Source organism: Papaver somniferum, chromosome 3, assembly GCF_003573695.1.
Source record: "Papaver somniferum cultivar HN1 chromosome 3, ASM357369v1, whole genome shotgun sequence".
NCBI classification, from domain to species: domain Eukaryota; kingdom Viridiplantae; phylum Streptophyta; class Magnoliopsida; order Ranunculales; family Papaveraceae; genus Papaver; species Papaver somniferum.
The window spans coordinates 133974385-133991980 of record NC_039360.1 but is presented as its reverse complement, the minus strand read 5'-3'; the positions used below and the strand labels follow the sequence as shown (position 1 = coordinate 133991980).

General features: G+C 35.5%; 1 protein-coding gene and 1 non-coding gene across 9 annotated transcripts; both read left to right on the top strand.

The window, feature by feature from the left end:
* The first annotated feature begins 13834 nt into the window (after positions 1–13834).
* TRNAS-GCU lies at positions 13835–13916 on the top strand. Its single transcript has one exon. It is a non-coding gene; the product is annotated as a tRNA-Ser (tRNA).
* Positions 13917–14009: 93 nt separating this feature from the next.
* On the top strand, positions 14010–17352 carry LOC113357432 (RNA polymerase II C-terminal domain phosphatase-like 4). 8 transcript variants are annotated; one of them, XM_026600820.1, is made up of 6 exons: positions 14010–14350; positions 14588–14770; positions 15235–15322; positions 15529–15678; positions 15773–15848; positions 17035–17352. In XM_026600820.1, exons 1-4 carry the CDS (start codon positions 14240–14242, stop codon positions 15564–15566), a joined length of 420 nt encoding a protein of 139 aa, XP_026456605.1. In that variant the 5' UTR covers positions 14010–14239; the 3' UTR covers positions 15567–15678; positions 15773–15848; positions 17035–17352. The 8 variants fall into 8 exon arrangements, 7 of the variants coding, with proteins under 7 accessions (XP_026456605.1, XP_026456604.1, XP_026456601.1 ...); XM_026600819.1 differs by lacking the exon at positions 17035–17352 and having other exon boundaries at positions 15773–15940; XR_003363624.1 differs by lacking the exon at positions 17035–17352 and adding an exon at positions 15953–16868 and having other exon boundaries at positions 14588–15678.
* Positions 17353–17596: the final 244 nt, after the last annotated feature.

The window sequence follows — 17596 nt, the reverse complement described above, 5'->3', positions numbered from 1 at the left end:
CCTGAGCTCTGTGCTTTTATGAATAAACTCTTTCGATGTTTCCATCTAATCAGATTGGTTCCTCAACTCCTATAACCAAGATGTTCCCATCCACTTAGATTGGTTAGTGAAAACCTTAATAGGCATAAATTTCTAGGCTCTGGAGTTTACTAATTGCAACTAAAAAGTTTCTCCCATACCCCCAAACTTAAATCTAACATTGTCCTCAATGTTCTAAAGATGAAATTAAAAGCATGAACAAGGAGAAACGGTTACTATTTGAAGCAAAATAGTTAAGGAAGGATATTACCGTGTTGCATGAGATTGGGTTACCTCTCAAGAAGTGCTAAGTTTAAAGTCTTCAGCCAGACTTATAAAAGGATTGGTCAACTCGAACCATAAAGTAACAGTCGAAATAACTGTGGGTCTTCAAAACCAAATAGAGCTGACCATAGGAAACTGCAGTGAACCAAGAAAAACAAGAAAAGCATGCCCTTACCTAGTTTCCTTGAAAACTATCTAATTTGTTCAGGTTCAGGTTCTATGAAAGGGTCTAAATAGAAATTTTCATTGGTTGCGTTTCTTCATAGTGGGATCCGAATCACTAGGTCTTAGAGTCTGTAAAAACTCAAATACGAACTTAGAATCACAAGTAATAACCTAAATAATTGCGGATCCTCTAAGTCAATCAGATATGACTTACATAGTTGACCACAGTAGTGGTCTTCTTAAGAAATGTGTCGACCCTAATTCCTAAAGATTAGGTTTAGTCTCAAACTTAATACCGACACATTTAAATAAAAGTTCCCACAATTGGAAGAAAACTTTTGGTGGGAAAACAAAGTCAATCTGGTATCATAGCCTGGGAAACCACATCAACCAGAGGATGGGTTTCTAACAACTGAGCTTCTTTCTGGACATCATTAGGTTCGGGAAAACGTGTATGAAGATAATCTTGTAAGATGGTTGAGGCACAAATGTCAAGTCCTACAGGAGGGTACTTTCTAAGAGTTAAAGCACACGGAGAATGATAATCACCCCCAAACTTAGAGTTTTCGTGTCTCTAGAAAGACTAGTCACAACTTCCCTAATTTCTAGGTCATCAGATTCCTGGAAATGGTCAATAGATTCTTCTAAGTTGGGTTCATCCTCACTCATTTCTACGAGTTTATCATCTTCTAAGACTAGTGTTCTAAATCTAGATTCTAAAACAGTATTCTCAGGGTAAACTCTTTCCTCTAAACCATCATCACAATCATATAAAGGATTATCAGAGAAAGGCTCATAAACTAAGGTTTTAATCATAGTTACCTCCTCCGATTCACTGATAGGCACATCAAATAATGGATTATCCAACATACTGCAGGCTAAAGGATCATGAACTACATCGTCTAAAACGGTGGTATCTCTAGTCAAATCCACATCCTTTTGAATAGGTGAATAATTATTAAAATTATTTGGATTTGTATTAGAAACAACACTATCATTATAAAGCTCAATCGGAGTAACAAATTCCTGATCACTATGCCTACATATTTCATGTTCTTCATCAATACTATCCTCATCATAATCATCACTATAATAACATGAAAATGATCGAACCTTATCAAAACAAGTAGTGTTACCAATTCTAACCTCGTCCTCTAAATTAGGCAAATATTCACTATTGATATCAAGGGTAGAATTAGAAACCCTATTTTGGAAATTTAGATTATTTCGAGCAGCATTAGCCAACTGTTCATTTTCTGCCTCTAGACGTGCCTGAATTTCACTGAGCATAACACTTATACGTTCACCACTCGTTTATCATCTCAGAATATCGTGTACACTCTTCTTTTGAACTATTCATTGCAACTAAACGTTTATACGTCCTTTCAATCCGTTGTTGGGTCTCTTCTAGAGATGGAACAGGTTCAGAAATATCATAATCAGGACTAGTTTCCAAAAACGAGTAACCAGTACTACAGTGTTCCTGATTTTCTTGCTCGTAAGACCAAATGTGTGGATAGTAATTGGGCTCACCATGGTATGAACCATAACCTTGAAAAGGTTGGCGTTCCCAACTACTATTCCCACCATGGTCATAAAACTGATGACGTCCATATTCAAATTCAGGTCGATACTCATTGTATTGGCTTCTATCATACCAGTTCGACATTCTTAATTGCAAGGGAATTCTACACAACCACAAACAAGGCCGACTCGACTCTACCAAAACAAACCTAAAGATTTCTAGCAAACAAAAAGCATGATGGCTTCACTTAGATTGTTTTCTAGACCAGCTATTCCTTCGAAAAGGAATTCGTTACAATTTGAGCACACCCCTCTGGAATCAATCCGAGCTAATGTAAGTTGAATCGAGGCGAGGGAAGCTTAGTAGAGCTTTGATACCCAAGGCCTCACCGCATTAGAAGGCGGCGCAGTCACGCATTCAACTCACAGAAACCATCATGAACTTTGAAGTGTGCTTAAAGAGCAACCAATATTTTTCGAACGAGTTTCCTATTAAGCTCGTTACCCTATCGGTCTCGTTCTATTCCAAATTTTAAAGCTTGGGTTCGCGTTAGGTTTCGTTTTCCTAAGGCGGGCAAGAAGGGAGCGGTGATGAAATCCGAACCCTTATCTTGTATTGGCCAGGCCTTTCCCTTTACTAGGAATTTAAAAACAGTCCAAATTCGTCCTCAATCAATGAATCACCTTAAGGAATACAGTAAACCCGCTGACAGGAGATTCGCGAGTGTTTCGATGGACTTACCTCCCGTACCAGACGGGGGATGAACCGTTAAAGTCGACTCGGGCCACGACTCCTATGTCATGTACGAACCCGAGGGGCCGAGACGATATAGTAATCGTCGTCCTTCCCTGCACACAGTTTATATAATTTTTTTTTTTTTAATAATACCCTTCCGTAGGGTTAAAAAAAGAATAAAGTCCAATTGTCCAGAATAAAGTCCAAATAAAAAGTCCAAAAATTACATAAATTATGAAAAATAAAGCCTATTTACAAATCCTAAAAAAAAATTATGTCTTTTTTTTTTCTTCTCTTTTAGCTTTTAGCTTTTAGATTTAAGCTTTTTGTTCCCAAGTCCTTAGTATTCCACTTCGAACCTGTAAATCAAAGACACAAAAACAAACGTAAAAAGAACAAATGGAATAATAAAAAATAATAAAAACCTAAAAATTCTACCAAAGCACAAATCCGCGTCGGTGGCGCCAAAATGAATATTGATTTTTCGTGGGTTGTAGTAATGAGGTTCAAACTCTCGGACTTGTGAAGATTAAATTTAAAGGTTTAATAAAATTATATACAAAATTATTAACAATGGGTGCAAGAGGTAACCAAGACACTAGATTCCACTATTATGCAAAATTGAATGATAAATATTTTAAAACTCTATTCAATTCTTAAGTCCTCTTTTATCTTTAATTCACTATCAATCATACATATTCTCAAACATTATTTGTAAACCTTAAGCATAGATTATCAAGAGATTAAACCAAGCATAACCTATCAAACTGAATAACAAATAATTAAGACAATCATTCAAACAATTTAAAACTCTGCAAAAGAAGCGATTAGGTGAATTATATAATTAAATGAAATAGTTACCCATTTATGTTGCGTGAATAGCTTCCTCCATTTCCTTGGTTACGAGGGAATTAGCTCATCATAGTATAAATGCTCTCAAAATAATTTATTATGGCTCAAAAATGGTTTACAAATGATGAGAAGAATAGAAAATGGTGTAAATAGCTAATGTGCGACCCACAGGAAGCGTCACACAAGGACGATACATATGAAATGCTGTAGTCTTTGGGAAACTACGACCCACACTCCACTGTCGCTGTCACTGTTGAAGAACGGCAGTCTCTTACAATATATTGTTCTTCGTGTTTCATCTTCATGCAGCAGCAGAAACAAAGTTTTGTTAAACTTTGATTTCGTCTTCTCTAGCTCTCCCTATCTCCCAAAACTCTCGACCCTCTTTCCCAAACTGTTTTGCGTTGTATTTATAGTGAATTGGAGCCAAAAATCCGACCATTGATTGCATATATTCTCCATTTAATCCAAATATTCTCGGCTGCCAATAATAACGAAAATTTCCATTTTTAATCCCATGCACGCGTTAACTTTTATCTTGCACGCTCCCAAATGTCTTCTCCACGACTCAAAACTCTTCCAACGCTAGTAGGACTCTTCCATGCACACAAGAACTCCATTTTTGCTCGTGTTACAATGCACATGCTCTGTTTTGGGCTCAAGGATCATCACGCGTTTTCCATCCACTTCTGATCGAACCCACCGCCCATAATGTGTTCCTCATGCCATATCACATCTTCCTACCAAGTTTGAGCGATTGAATCTCCCTAAAACACCTTCATTTTGTTGATTGAAACTCTAACAGTTGAGAACTTCATTTCCCGCCAAAAAAAAGTTTTTGAATTTAAAGAGATGAAGTGCCCCTAATCGTCTGTGGAGTGTAAATAAGAAATGCCCAACTGAGATGCCCCTTAGTAATTGGGTTGCCCCTTAACCAAAATGAGAGTCCGAATAACAAATGTCCTTCGGGGATGCCCCGTATAATTTTTCGAGCTGATCTTTCCAAAAATGTTTATTTCCTAAAAATACATAAAAACACAATATTAGCACAAAAATAGAGTTCCAACAATACGGACATTGAGGACAAATTAGACACAAAAATGTGTCTATCAACAAGTACTACTCTGAAGACCTGAAAAACGTGAAGAAGTAACGACTACAACGAAGACATCATCCTTCCACTTGAGGTTAATAATACTGACTTGACTTGTTTCCATTCCTAACGTATCTTTCAAGTCGTATTATATTGAAAATATAACATGTGAAGCTATATATATATATATATATATATACATATAATACTCTAGTGATTAGACTTGGTCATATCATTATGATCAAAGTTTCAAGGAATTATACTGAATTACGAATTATAACGCTTATCTTTTGAACTTCGTAGATACGACATCAACATACTATGTATTTAGTTAATTAATTATGTGTAGGATATAAGTGTGGTTTCATCCTAAAAAACTATGTATTATTATATTGGTTTAAGGAAGTAGATGACTTGATTCATAATCGAAAGGCAAATCATGAGAGTGTTGGTCCGGTTCTTGATTGAATATATTTGGATGACAAATACAAGATGACAAGGTAGAACCTATCTGAACTTATGTTGAAAATTGAGGCATAACCGGTTATAGCCTATAGGGTGTAGCATGTTGTAATCGGTCACAAACTACTTTGTGAAGCAAGGTGTACCTGTCACAAGCTACATTGGGAAGTTCGTTGTAATCAGTCACAAGCTACTTTGAGAAGCAAGGTGTAACCAATCACAAGCTAATTTGGGAAGTAAGGTGTTACCGATCATAAGCTACTTCGGGGAGCATGGTTTAACCAGTCACAACCTATTTTGGGAAGCATGGTATAACCGATCCCAAGAAGCCAAACCGAGTTTCCAATAGTCACATATCTCTTTATGTTTTGTGTGATTATGGAATTAGGGTTTGCTGAGATGATAAACTTCTAGATGTCGACATTATTTGATCATGTACATAACTATTATCATTAATTTTTCAAACATATTCCTTGATGCTCAAAGTGATTTCAAACCGAAATATTGAAAAATATTTAATAATGATTTTCATATATATATGTTTTAATTTCCATCAATTAAAGCATATCCTTTGGAAAAGGTTATTAGTAAAACTAATAATAGGAGTTTTCTAAAGAGAGATTTCAGAAATATAGTTTGGCATTTAATTGGAAATAGGAAAACCAAAATTAGGTACTTTAATGAATATCTCGAGAATATTTTCGTTTTTGGAATTTCCTTTTTGTTCAAACAATCTTGGTCTATAAATACTTGAGTTTGGATTTCTTGCAGACTATCCTAAGAGATAGGCAAATTTCATTCGTGTTGTTTCTGGTGGAGCCGTCTACCTAGAGAGGAAAGTACCCTAATTAGGCGAAATCTCTTACAACTGCTCGTTTAAAGATTTTAATTTGTGAGATCAAGAAGCTCTACGAGTACTATTGATGGGAAACTAGATAATTGCATTGTTATTTTAGTTTTCGAATAGTGATTTGACAGACTATCGGTTGTTGAAACTTTGATTGCACCTAGTTTGATTATTCTTTAGAACCTTCTCTTCTGACATAAGAGTCACTCAAACTAGATCAAAGAATCTACGGGATCTTTAGAACCATTTGCAGATCTAAACACGTCTTGTGGTAATCCATTGTTATCAAACTCCATTTTGTGCAAGATTGATCACAAGAGGATTCAAGTTTGTTTTGTGCAGGTTATTAAGAAGGCAATTGAAAATTTGAAGACGAAGAATATTTTCTTATTAGTTTTCTTATCTTGTGAATTTGTGCACACAACTTGATCGTCAGGATCTAAATAAATCTTGTTTATCTTTGATAGACTTGTGATTATTTATTTGATAAGATCAGCATCACTTTATAGTTACTTTTTGAGTTCTATATTGAACGCTTGCAAATCCAAAAATTGGTTATTTCAGTAGTAAAGTTTTTGGATTGATCTAACCAGACAAAGGAGTTTATTAGTTTAAACGGAAGAGCCTTTGTCAACAACTCAGAACAATCTTTTACCAAAGATTGATTAGAGTGGTTACCAAACAGATTCATTACTTTGATGTTTGGAAAACGATCCAAGTGAGTAGCTATTCATGTGCATGACTCTACAAGTCGAAGGCCAAGGATACTGAGGAAACTAGGTAGCTAGGGGTAGTCTACTTAGTCTCAAATACACGAAGTTTTCATTATATTTTGTATAGCGGCTTAATTATGAGAGTATTCAAAACTGGCCTAGGTCCCGGGTTTTTCTTCATTTGTGCTTTCCTCGTTAACAAAATCTTGTCTTGTGTTATTTACTTTACTTCCGCATTATAATTGTTTTATATTATTGAAAAATCGGGGGTATAACAACACCACCCAATATTTCGCTTAGCAATCTGTATGGACTAACTTCGAAACATTTTTTAGAGAATCAACTAGACAGTCAGACTCAATCTAGGTAAAAGTATCGCAAGGAGTTAATATCTCTCTCTTGTTTTGATTCACTCAAGCTAATAGAAATCAGCGAGTCTATAATCAAACACAAGGAATAACTTGGACGGTACCAAAGATCAATGTCCAAGGATCAATCAATATCAATCAACAACCAAAGATCGGATTTCCAATTGATTGATTCAAACACACAACCTGTATTATTTCAATTATATAAACAAATATAATGCGGAAATAGAAATAACACAGACACCAGAAGAAGAAGTCTTTAAGTCGTTAACCTGATTTTAGAAGAAGAAAACCAAAGGTTAAAGGAGAAACGACTCTAGCACGCAAACTAGTATCACACGTAAGGTGTGGGGATTAGTTTTGCACAATACTAGATGTCTCCTTTATATAGCCTTTCAAATCTGGGTTTTGCCTTAGTTACAAAGCAATCAATATTCACCATTAGATGAAAACCTGATTTAGATTCAAGCTAATATTTCTCAACAGTTAGATCGAAAACTTAGCTTGTCATACACAAATGACTGTACGCTTCTAGGTTTGTTAACCGCACCCAAACGTGTACATTGTTGGTTCAACAACAGTCTACCCGAAGAGGTTAACCATATGAGTGTTTCATACCAACCATGTTCTTCTTCACCATAACTAGTTCAATTGACTCAAATGAACTAGTTAAGAGAGTTGTTCAATTGCAAGGAAATCTTATGTAACTACACAAGACACAATTGAAGCAAAGATGATTTGATTCACTCGAATCGGTTCATGAACTTTAATAGCCACGATTTGCAAATGCATTCCTTAGTCTTTTAAGATTAAGTTCAGAAATCATCTTTAGATATATAACCTTCTCAAGTTCGCAGACTAGGTTCGTGGACTTAAGACACCGGATAGAGTTTACAAACTCCAACAGAAATTCTCGGGTTCGAGAACTACGCCGGTTCGCGGACTTGGCTCACGCAAGTAGTTTGTCAACTCCAGCAGAAATTCTCGAGTTTGAGAACTGCGGCAGTTCACGGACTGAGTTCGCGGACTTGGCAGTTTCCATACTTCCGGTTCTCTTGATCAACAAAGTTCGAAAACTTCGGTTCAAGGAATACATTGGTTATGTAATCTAAACTCTCATTCCAATCATTGAAACATTCTTAGAGGACGTTATACAGTTGTTACACTATTTCTCGTCAATGCAATTTTCAAAGTGATTGAAACATGCATGACTTTCGTCACCAGGTAAAGATAAACTTGGTCGAAGCGAAAATCTTACCAACACATATTTCAAGATATAGATAGGCGAGGTATACTCGGCTCTAAATACCAAATGTGTATGATCTAGTCTATATATATAGCATACGACTTTTGTCTCAAAGAGTAGGAGATAGAATAGATAGACTTTTGAGTGACATATAGGTTCAAGTCTCCACATACCTTTTTGTCGAGAAGTTCCACCGGTTCCTTGAGTAGATATTCTACTTGTATGATGAATCGCCATGAAGTCCTTGAGATCAACTACACTTACTATCCTAGTCCGAGACTTAGCTATAAGAGACCAGAAATCAAGACTTATAGTTTTGATCACTAACATTGACAAACATGCTTGAGATAGCAACGCATGCGAGTTTGACCGAGCAGTGCTCTAACAATCTCCCCCTTTGTCAATTTTAGTGAAAAAACTATCAATACATATGAAATACAAAAAGATAATGAAACTTTAGTAGCTCCTATTCCACATGTCTAATCTTCAACATTCCTCGAAATCTTCGTCACTTTCAAGTACTCCAATGATCCCAAAGGTTGTAAGTTTAGCATCACCGTTGTTGAAGATCCGTAGCTATAACAATGAGAAAGCATCGGTATCGATCATTGTTATACAATGTCATAATATTATTATACAGTGTCAAAGTCCAATTGTATCACAACTTCAACAATAATACTATGGTGATATGTATCACTCCCCCTTAGTCAATACTCCATCTCACATGAAAACCACTCCCCCTTACACAATGATCCGAAAACCATATGTATTTGTATTGTGAACTACATATTAATTATCCCCCTTTTTGTCAATAAAATTGGCAAAGGTACAAGAACAGGATCATAATGAAATTTCTGTAAGAGACATTTCATGACTGAGAGAAAGAAACACACATCATCTTATGTAGATGCAATCATATAGCCGAAGCTAACAACATTCATGAAGGAGTTTAAAGATACAAAAATAACCCCTCTAAAATTCCACAACCGCACACCCTCAAGATATGACCATTAAGCACAAGTTCAAAAGAACTCTCCCCCATTTGATGTCATTCCCAAGGAAAAAACAAGAGCGACCTTAATTTCAAGAGAAACGAAGGACTTTATTGGACACCAAAACCATGAGAATGATTTTTATATCCAAAACTCAATCAAATTATTCATAAGTAAACCCATGAATAATCTAATTGGACTACATAATCAAATTAACCACAAAAATGATCAATTTAATTCATTATGCTCAACATAAGAAAACTTACGGAACATATGACTAACATAACTATTAGAAAATGACTAAGATAGCCGTTCATATACTCAACACAAGAAAAACTCATGGAATATATGAAAACTCAACTAGACTAACTATAAGAGATCCCATAATTAATCTAATTGGAATACACAATCAAACTAATCACAAATGTAATCAATTTAATTGTAATTTGTTTCGCTCGACATAAGAGAACTTACAGAGCAATAACTAAATAACCAAACAAGATGATTAATTTAGTTCACAAATGCTCAACATAAAGTATCTTACGGAACAACCAACCAAGCTAATCAAAATTAATCAACTTAGTCGTATCGTGCTCAACATAAGACACATTACGGAGCCTCACAGTATTATATAAAATATAGATCAGTGAAGATCAATACTGTGGAATACACAAGGATTCATTCTATCTTCCATCACTATTTGCATAACGATATTTAATAGACATAATCCTTAGATACAAAAGATTTTAACCTATCTTCTGTCAAGGGTTGACAATATAGGCTTAACTTTTGTATATGTCAAAAGTCTATTCATTCTTAAACCAATACATGAATACCGATCGTGAACGACTTTACTTTTGACAAAAAATATGGGACAACAAAGTTCACGGACGTAAACACAAATATCCCATAACAAGTTGCAATATAACAAAATCAAAAATATTGCAAAACATCATCCTCCAAATAATTTTAGAATTTTAAACCAAAAAACCTAAAAACAAGAAGATGAAAATAATAGCTATGTGTAGTCACAATCATCGTTATTCAATGCACTAGTTATTCTTCCAACTAAACCAAAAAGAAGACTTACTAGGAAACTAAACTCAGTTTTCCTTGATGATTTCATACCTCTGAAATGGTCCATCGAAATAGGAATCACTGATATCCTTGATCCTGTTGACCGTAGAGACACCATGTTCATAAGTTAGAACGTTAGTTTTTCGATCAACAATGCGAGCATAATGATGAGCCTTTGCGCAGTCAAGGATAACTTTCTTATGATTTATGATCAAGGTATTCTGAGTACAAAGGATTTTTGTCTGTCCATCAATGAGCTGGTTTATCTGCAGTTGAAGGTTAGCAAGTTCGCTCTTGACTTCATTCTGAACGCGAATTAGATCCTTGACGGATTCTCCAATCCAAGAGTTATACTCTTTTCTTTCAAGCATCTTCTTCATGATGAACTCTTGAGCAGAATCACATCCTTTGAGATCATCCTCCATGTTAGGGTTAACTTCTTCTTTTGGAACAGTTTAATTGAGTTCCTTTCTGAAGATTAATGAACACTTATAAGAATTATATGTGTTCAAGTATACACCCTAGATAGAAATCCTAAAGTTCCTTGAGGAGATATGGACGTTCGTGGGCCGACCGAAATTCCAAATTAACTAGACCCAATTCGGAACACTGCAACTGTGTTTTTTTCAAGGATCCTTTGTCTCTAAAGAGTCATAAGAAAGAAATACAAAAAATAAAATAAAAATCAAGCATACAAACCGAAAGAAAATCAACGAACATACTTGAGCATCTCTCAGACATCATCCTTGTATATCTCAAGTTAGATACAAGAATGGAGATTTTCTACTATGTAGTGGAGGGAGACATAGTCTCACCAAAGGTTCTGAGAGAATAGTTGTGATTCCCTCCAGGATATCTGATTTCAGCATCTCTTAAATTTTCACGGCAGTCTCCAGATTTAGAGAACTAACTCACAACCATTCCTGGAAGCACAGGAGAGGAATCATTCTGATTACAAAGTCTAGGACCTCGAGAGATTGGTTCTAAGGGATCTTCGGAAACGGGTCTCCATACTCTAGACTTAGATTTACCAGAGTTATTCTTATAAACACAGGATATGCTTTCATGGGTAGCACAAGAAATTTTACCACTAGAATGCATTCCAGTCCTGTAATGTCTTCTAGGAAGAAGATAATTTTTATAAGAGGTCTGATTCCTTGTGAAGAGGTTCACTGCAGTAGTCGTCTGACTATTTACTCCATTGACAGTGGAAAGAAGCAAATTACGAAATCTAGAAATTTGTTTCCTCCTGGAAAAACAATGGACATCATAGAGATTTCCTTTTCCACAGAAATTACATGTTCGTGGAGAAGACGTAACAGTTGGTATATGTTTTAACTTTTCAGCCATGTGAGAAGATTGTAAGTTATATAAAATTTTCTCAACATAATCCTCTCTTGGAGGATATTTCTTCATGTACTGTATGTCAAGAGGAACAGTTAAAACTGAAGAAATTTTCTTTAAGAAAAAGTTTTCCTTTTCCGAGGTCATACACTATTCATGGGCTAGTGAAAGTGATGCATCTAGCTTTTCTTTCTCAACACGAAGTCTGTCAAGATCAGATGAATGTGTCTTGATCAAACATTTTTCTCTAATTGAGCCTTCTTTGATCAGCTTTTCAAGATAAACAATCTTTTTATGCTGTAGATTATTTTCTTGAAGAAGTTTCTCAATATTCTTAGAAAATGACTCTATGATGTTATAGAGCACATGTTCACGATCAATAGACTTTTCAAATTCATTAATGAGTTGTTCATGATTCTGAAGATCAACAAACTCAGTAGAATTTTTTGGAATTCTGGTGAGATCCATGTCAGCTTTTGCCATTGTGTCCAATGTCTCATTGGAGGAAGAGTGGTCAACACAAGATGGGACAGTCTTCCTACCTCGGAATTGGGAAGAATCAACTAAGGAGTAATCCTTTGAGGTATTTCCGAGACACTTGACAGAGTTGAAAGCTTTATGAGGCATTTTGGTATGCGTACGAGATTTCGTCCTCAGACTCAAATTGCTAAAAAAACAGACTTGTAAGGTCAAACTTAACTTTTAGAAAAGAAGCTTCCGTGCATGTAACTGGACCATTCTCATTTATATTACCCCTTATGACAAAGGCTATGTGATAAGGCCTTTTAACACTCTATCTTTTTCAAAAAGGGAGAATATTTTGCTCACACACTACTTGAGTAACTTTTAAACTAGAAGGTTTTTCTTCGCAGTATATATTAGATATCTTGTAAAATAATTGTGGGTTTCATCATCGTTATCTTACTGTTGATCAAATTTTATAAATGTGTAATTTACTGTTCAACAAATTACACCTTGATGATTACTTATTGTTTATCAAAATCGAATTTTCCCGATTGTTTCTTATCATCAATCAAAACCGACAACCACATTCACCTCTTACATTTTTTTATTTATATTTTATGGATTGTAGTTCCTGTTTTCTTTTATTTTCTAATTTCTTTCAAGAGAAATTAATTTATCAATGATCAAAGATCCAGAATCAAATATAATACTAAGAATTGATCAAAGAAAAAAAAAATCAATTGTCGAAATATCAATGTTGAAAGCTTCTAAAAAAAAAAAGAAGAAATATTGTGACATCATGTGGAGAACTTTTAATATTGTAATCATTAGTGGAGATTTTTTACATTCTCTTAGAACAAGAGATCACGAGGGAGAAACTTTGAAAAGTAATATATGAAATATTTATTAAGATATTTTGAATATATTTGAGACAACAGGCGGTTAAGTCCATTGTCCGCTTCTACCACATCTTATGCATCCGAAGATAATGAACCTACTAGTTCAAGAATGCTCCCATAATGCGGGGGAAAAGTATTTTCCTTCAAAATGGATAAGAACTTTCGTGAAGTTGGGTAAAACTCACCATAAGAATTAGGGTCATATACATACTATTTGAAGATTTTTCGCCGCTTAAGATAAATAATCACCTGGGCAGTTGATTTTTTTTCTCCTGCATACATTTTTTTTTAAACAAAATCTGAAATTGACGTTCCATCTGGGTTTTATGAAATCCTAAACGGCAAAAAAAAGTGTCACCCTGTCATATGTTAGAGGGACTTTGCACACTACACATGAAATAGTGTGCCAAAGGAAAGTCTAGGATAGTGTTATACGCGATAGAAGGAGAAAATTTGCAAGGCTGCTAATGGGGGTATCAAATTGCTGTGGGATGTACCAACCCAAAGATAGTAGCTATTTTGTCCTATTTGTATTTTGATACACCCCCAAACAATTTGGTACCCCTATCACCAATCTTGAAAATTTGCTCCATTTTTTTCCTCTAACTCACTTTGAATTGGAACACTACACCCCACAATTTTTGGTATTAAAAAGAAGAAAAAAAGTGGGTATTATGTCCATGGGTAGCTGATTGGTTAAGACATTTCTTACAATTGGATAACAACTTATGCTTAACGAACACAAACTGACACTTTGGCCGAGTGGTTAAGGCGTGTGCCTGCTAAGTACATGGGGTTTCCCCGCGAGAGTTCGAATCTCTCAGGTGTCGTTTTTATTTTTTTTCCTCAGAGCTCATCTTTTAGAAAGAAATAAAGCCCAATACTCTTGTGTGGAAGCCCATCCGGATTATCATCACCAGGAACCTTCGCTCTAATATCAATTCCAAAAAAAAAGGAAACTAGGTAACTCAATACATACTAATTCGACTGGAACTCCAATTTCTCAATATTGATTAAATAAATCTAGGTTTAGGGTTTGATGTGCTTATAATCAGAAAAAATCTTAAAGCGAGAGCTAAGGTTAAAGAGCAGAAGGAAAATTCAGAGAGTTGAAAAGAAGATTATACCGCATAGAAATTAAAGAAAACAGATTATGGCTCCAATCAAGTTGGTGATTAAGTTGAATGGTCGGCCAATTTGTAAGCGGAAATTTGAGATTGAAGATAATAATAATGGGCTACAAGAAGAGAAATCACTGAAAAAGGTACGTCTTCTTAATTCTGAAAACAATGTTGATGATTTGCTGTTAGGGTTGAAAAAGAATAGGAAGAGAGATTTATATAACCAAAAAGAGAATTATCGACTATTGTTACGTAATAAATTGTGTGGAATAATGTTCAGGAGAAGTTTGTTGCGTCGGGAAAAACTTTGTTTAGTTCTTGATTTAGATCATACATTACTTCACTCGGTTAAGATTTCGGATGTGTCATTGGATGAACAGGACTATCTCAATGGTAAATCAGGATTAATTACTTGCATGAAGACTGTCGGGAGACATAGCTTATACAACCACAGGGGAAGGTATACAAGGTTAAGGCCTTATGTGCGAGATTTTCTTGAACAAGTATGCCAGAAATTCGAGCTTTACGTTTATACCAAGGGACAACGGTGGTACGCTAAAGAGGTGGTCAGATTGATTGATCCTAAAAGTGTTTATTTTAAGAATAAAGTGATTTCGAAAGATGATTCTACACACAGAAATCGAAAAAATCTAGATGTGGTGTTGGGAGCAAATGCAACTAACACGGTAATTATCGACGATACGGAATCAGTCTGGAAAGAGCACAAAGATAACATAATTCACATCAACAAATTTAATTATTTTTCATCAAGAAACGGCGGTGGACATCGATTAAACATGGATAATGATGAGTTGGATGAAGACGATGGTGCCCTCAAAAGAATCTTAGAAATCCTGCAGCGTGTTCATGAGAAGTTCTTTGAAGAGTTCCCAGACAACACTGATATTAGACCAGTGTTGAAAGCGGTGCTTAAAGAAGTTTCTGCGAATTGATTACTTTCAGTAATTCAATTAATTTTGTAATGTAGTTTCGGTGATTTGGGCTCTTTCTTTTTGAATTTGTGCAGGATATTATCAAATGGACTTCTTTGCTTCCGGGTTCTGGAGAGCTTTTGTCCTGTGCGTCTATAATAGGCTTAATCCAAGGAATGCATGGTATTATGTATTGTTATGGTTTGTTTTTCTTATGCAACATCTCCCCTTATTGCAGCAACCCAACTTGTTTCCATGTCACCTTTTTCATCCATTTTGGGTTAAGCAGACATTTACTTTTTTCTCCATGAAAACTATTCTAATACTCATAATGGGTTCTATACTTCTCAGATCTTAGTGCTTGATTTCTTTCATAACAATTTCTGCAGTTTTAGGATTCATTCTTTTGAGGACCCAAGTTGCTTAAGCCAAGGACAATCAAGCAATGACTTATCCTGTAGTGTTGCAGCTTCAGTTTGTCTGGCCTTCCATGCTACAGTGATTTGCACAATTGATGTCTTATAAACAAGGATTTCTTGGTGAGAAAATGAGGTTATGAATGTTCGTTTCTCTCCTGAATTAGCTAGTTGTCTGTCAGTGTTGGTTACTTGATCTGTTCTGATTAATTTGCAGGCAACGCACGCAGAAGCAAATTACTATGGATATGAGCAATAACATACTACTTGGTGATGTTTCAAATAGTGGACCGGTAAGTACTTGTTTACAAGGCAACTTTAGTGTTTACTCACAATTCTAATTTGTACAAATTTTTACACTGCGAAATAAAATGCACTTTTTCGATTTTGGGTTTAGTGCTGCAGCTCCTTTTGAAAGACCTGCACCACCAGGCTAGAATGAGATACTCATTTTCTTTATTATATATTCCTGGTAATTTTTTCCAATGCATGGGTTTCCGGCATTGAAAGAACTAAAAAGGAAACACTGTCCCACGCCCCGTCTGATTTGGATCAGTTGACAGCTTGAATAAGCCCCGTCTAAGATTTTATGTTTCAGTGTGCATCTTCACATATTGACCCATTTCTTCTGCTGTATGATGACTCAATCGAGTTAGAGGTTTAAATGGAGTCTTAACTTTAAACTTGAGGAACCCACTTACCTGAATATGATCAGGTAGATTTTCATCTTTAGGCAGAATGACAAAAAGTGTCTCTCTCATGAAACTACCCATTTCTCTAAGTAATACTGCGACACTAAGAAACTCAAGAGGAAGTTTCTTCACATCAAGGCAGAACGTTTGAGTATCCATATGCATTTCTCTGAAGTTGATGGTTGGATTCCATCCAGTTACAACTCCCCTACAATGTGGCGTTCTCACTTGAAGAACATAAAAAATGTACTACTTTCAAATGGTGGACCTGTTACACCTGTAAGTACTTGATTACATTTACAAAGCAACTTTAGTGTTTATTCACAATTCTAAATTTGTACAAATTTTTAAATTCTGAAATAAAATGGACTTCGGTTTAGCGCTGCTGCTCCTTTTGAAGGACCTGTACCGCCAGACTACGTGGTCATTTTTTCCTGTGCATGGGTTTCCAGCATTGAAAGAACTAAAAAGGAAACACTCTGTCCCACCTGATTTGGATCAGTTACCATTCTTTGTTGATAGCATGAATAACCCCTGTTTAAGAACATATGTTTCAGGTGTGCATCTTCATATATTGATCTGTTACAGCAGTAAATATCATTTTCAAGTCTCAAATAACTTGAAAATGACTAACTTGGTAAATCCAAACTTTATAAGAACCAGTTTGATCATATACATGACTAACGGATGAGATCAGATTCAGCAGATTCCATTGTATCCTGTTAATTATCAATATCAGTACGAAAATATTAAGATGGATACTAATCCTCGTATGAATATTTTCCAGAATTGGGGAGTAGCATCCAAGTGCTGGTTCTAGTTCCCAGTCTAATTTTCTATCATCATGACATTGGAGAGAGAAGACATACTTGGTAATTTAATGCTTGCTACAACATTGAAAATGGAGGGAGAAATTATCCGCGAGTATGACAAGCAAAAGTGCACTTCTACACATCTATGGCGCGATGGCCGCCTTACATGTTTAGGGTGCCCTAGACGGACTAGTTTTATGGCTTTTTATGAGTTAGCAAATCTGGAGAGAGCTAGATATTCAGATTGCACTGCAGTACGACAAATTTATATATTTAAAGTGATAATTTGGATTATGTTATACGGCCAAATGCCGCAGATTCTTTTTGAGCACTTTTTGGTTAGGTCTTGGGTTCCAAACTTGTAATTTAGCATAAATCTTCCTCACCCCTACCCCAAATGACAGTACATGAAAACGGACACCTCTAATTTGTTGAATTTAATTTCATTATTAAACGTTGGATGAGATGATTTTAGCAGTCAGATCTAGACGGGAAATTTCCGTGTAAACTACGCACATGGACCACCGCTGGATTATC

Excerpts from the sequence above, each read along its gene's own strand:
- LOC113357432 (XM_026600816.1), top strand. The coding sequence starts at position 14,240 with ATGGCTCCAATCAAGTTGGTGATTAAGTTGAATGGTCGGCCAATTTGT. Across the intron at positions 14,351-14,587 it reads AAGAGAAATCACTGAAAAAG|GACTATCTCAATGGTAAATC; the intron begins GTACGTCTTCTT and ends TTGGATGAACAG.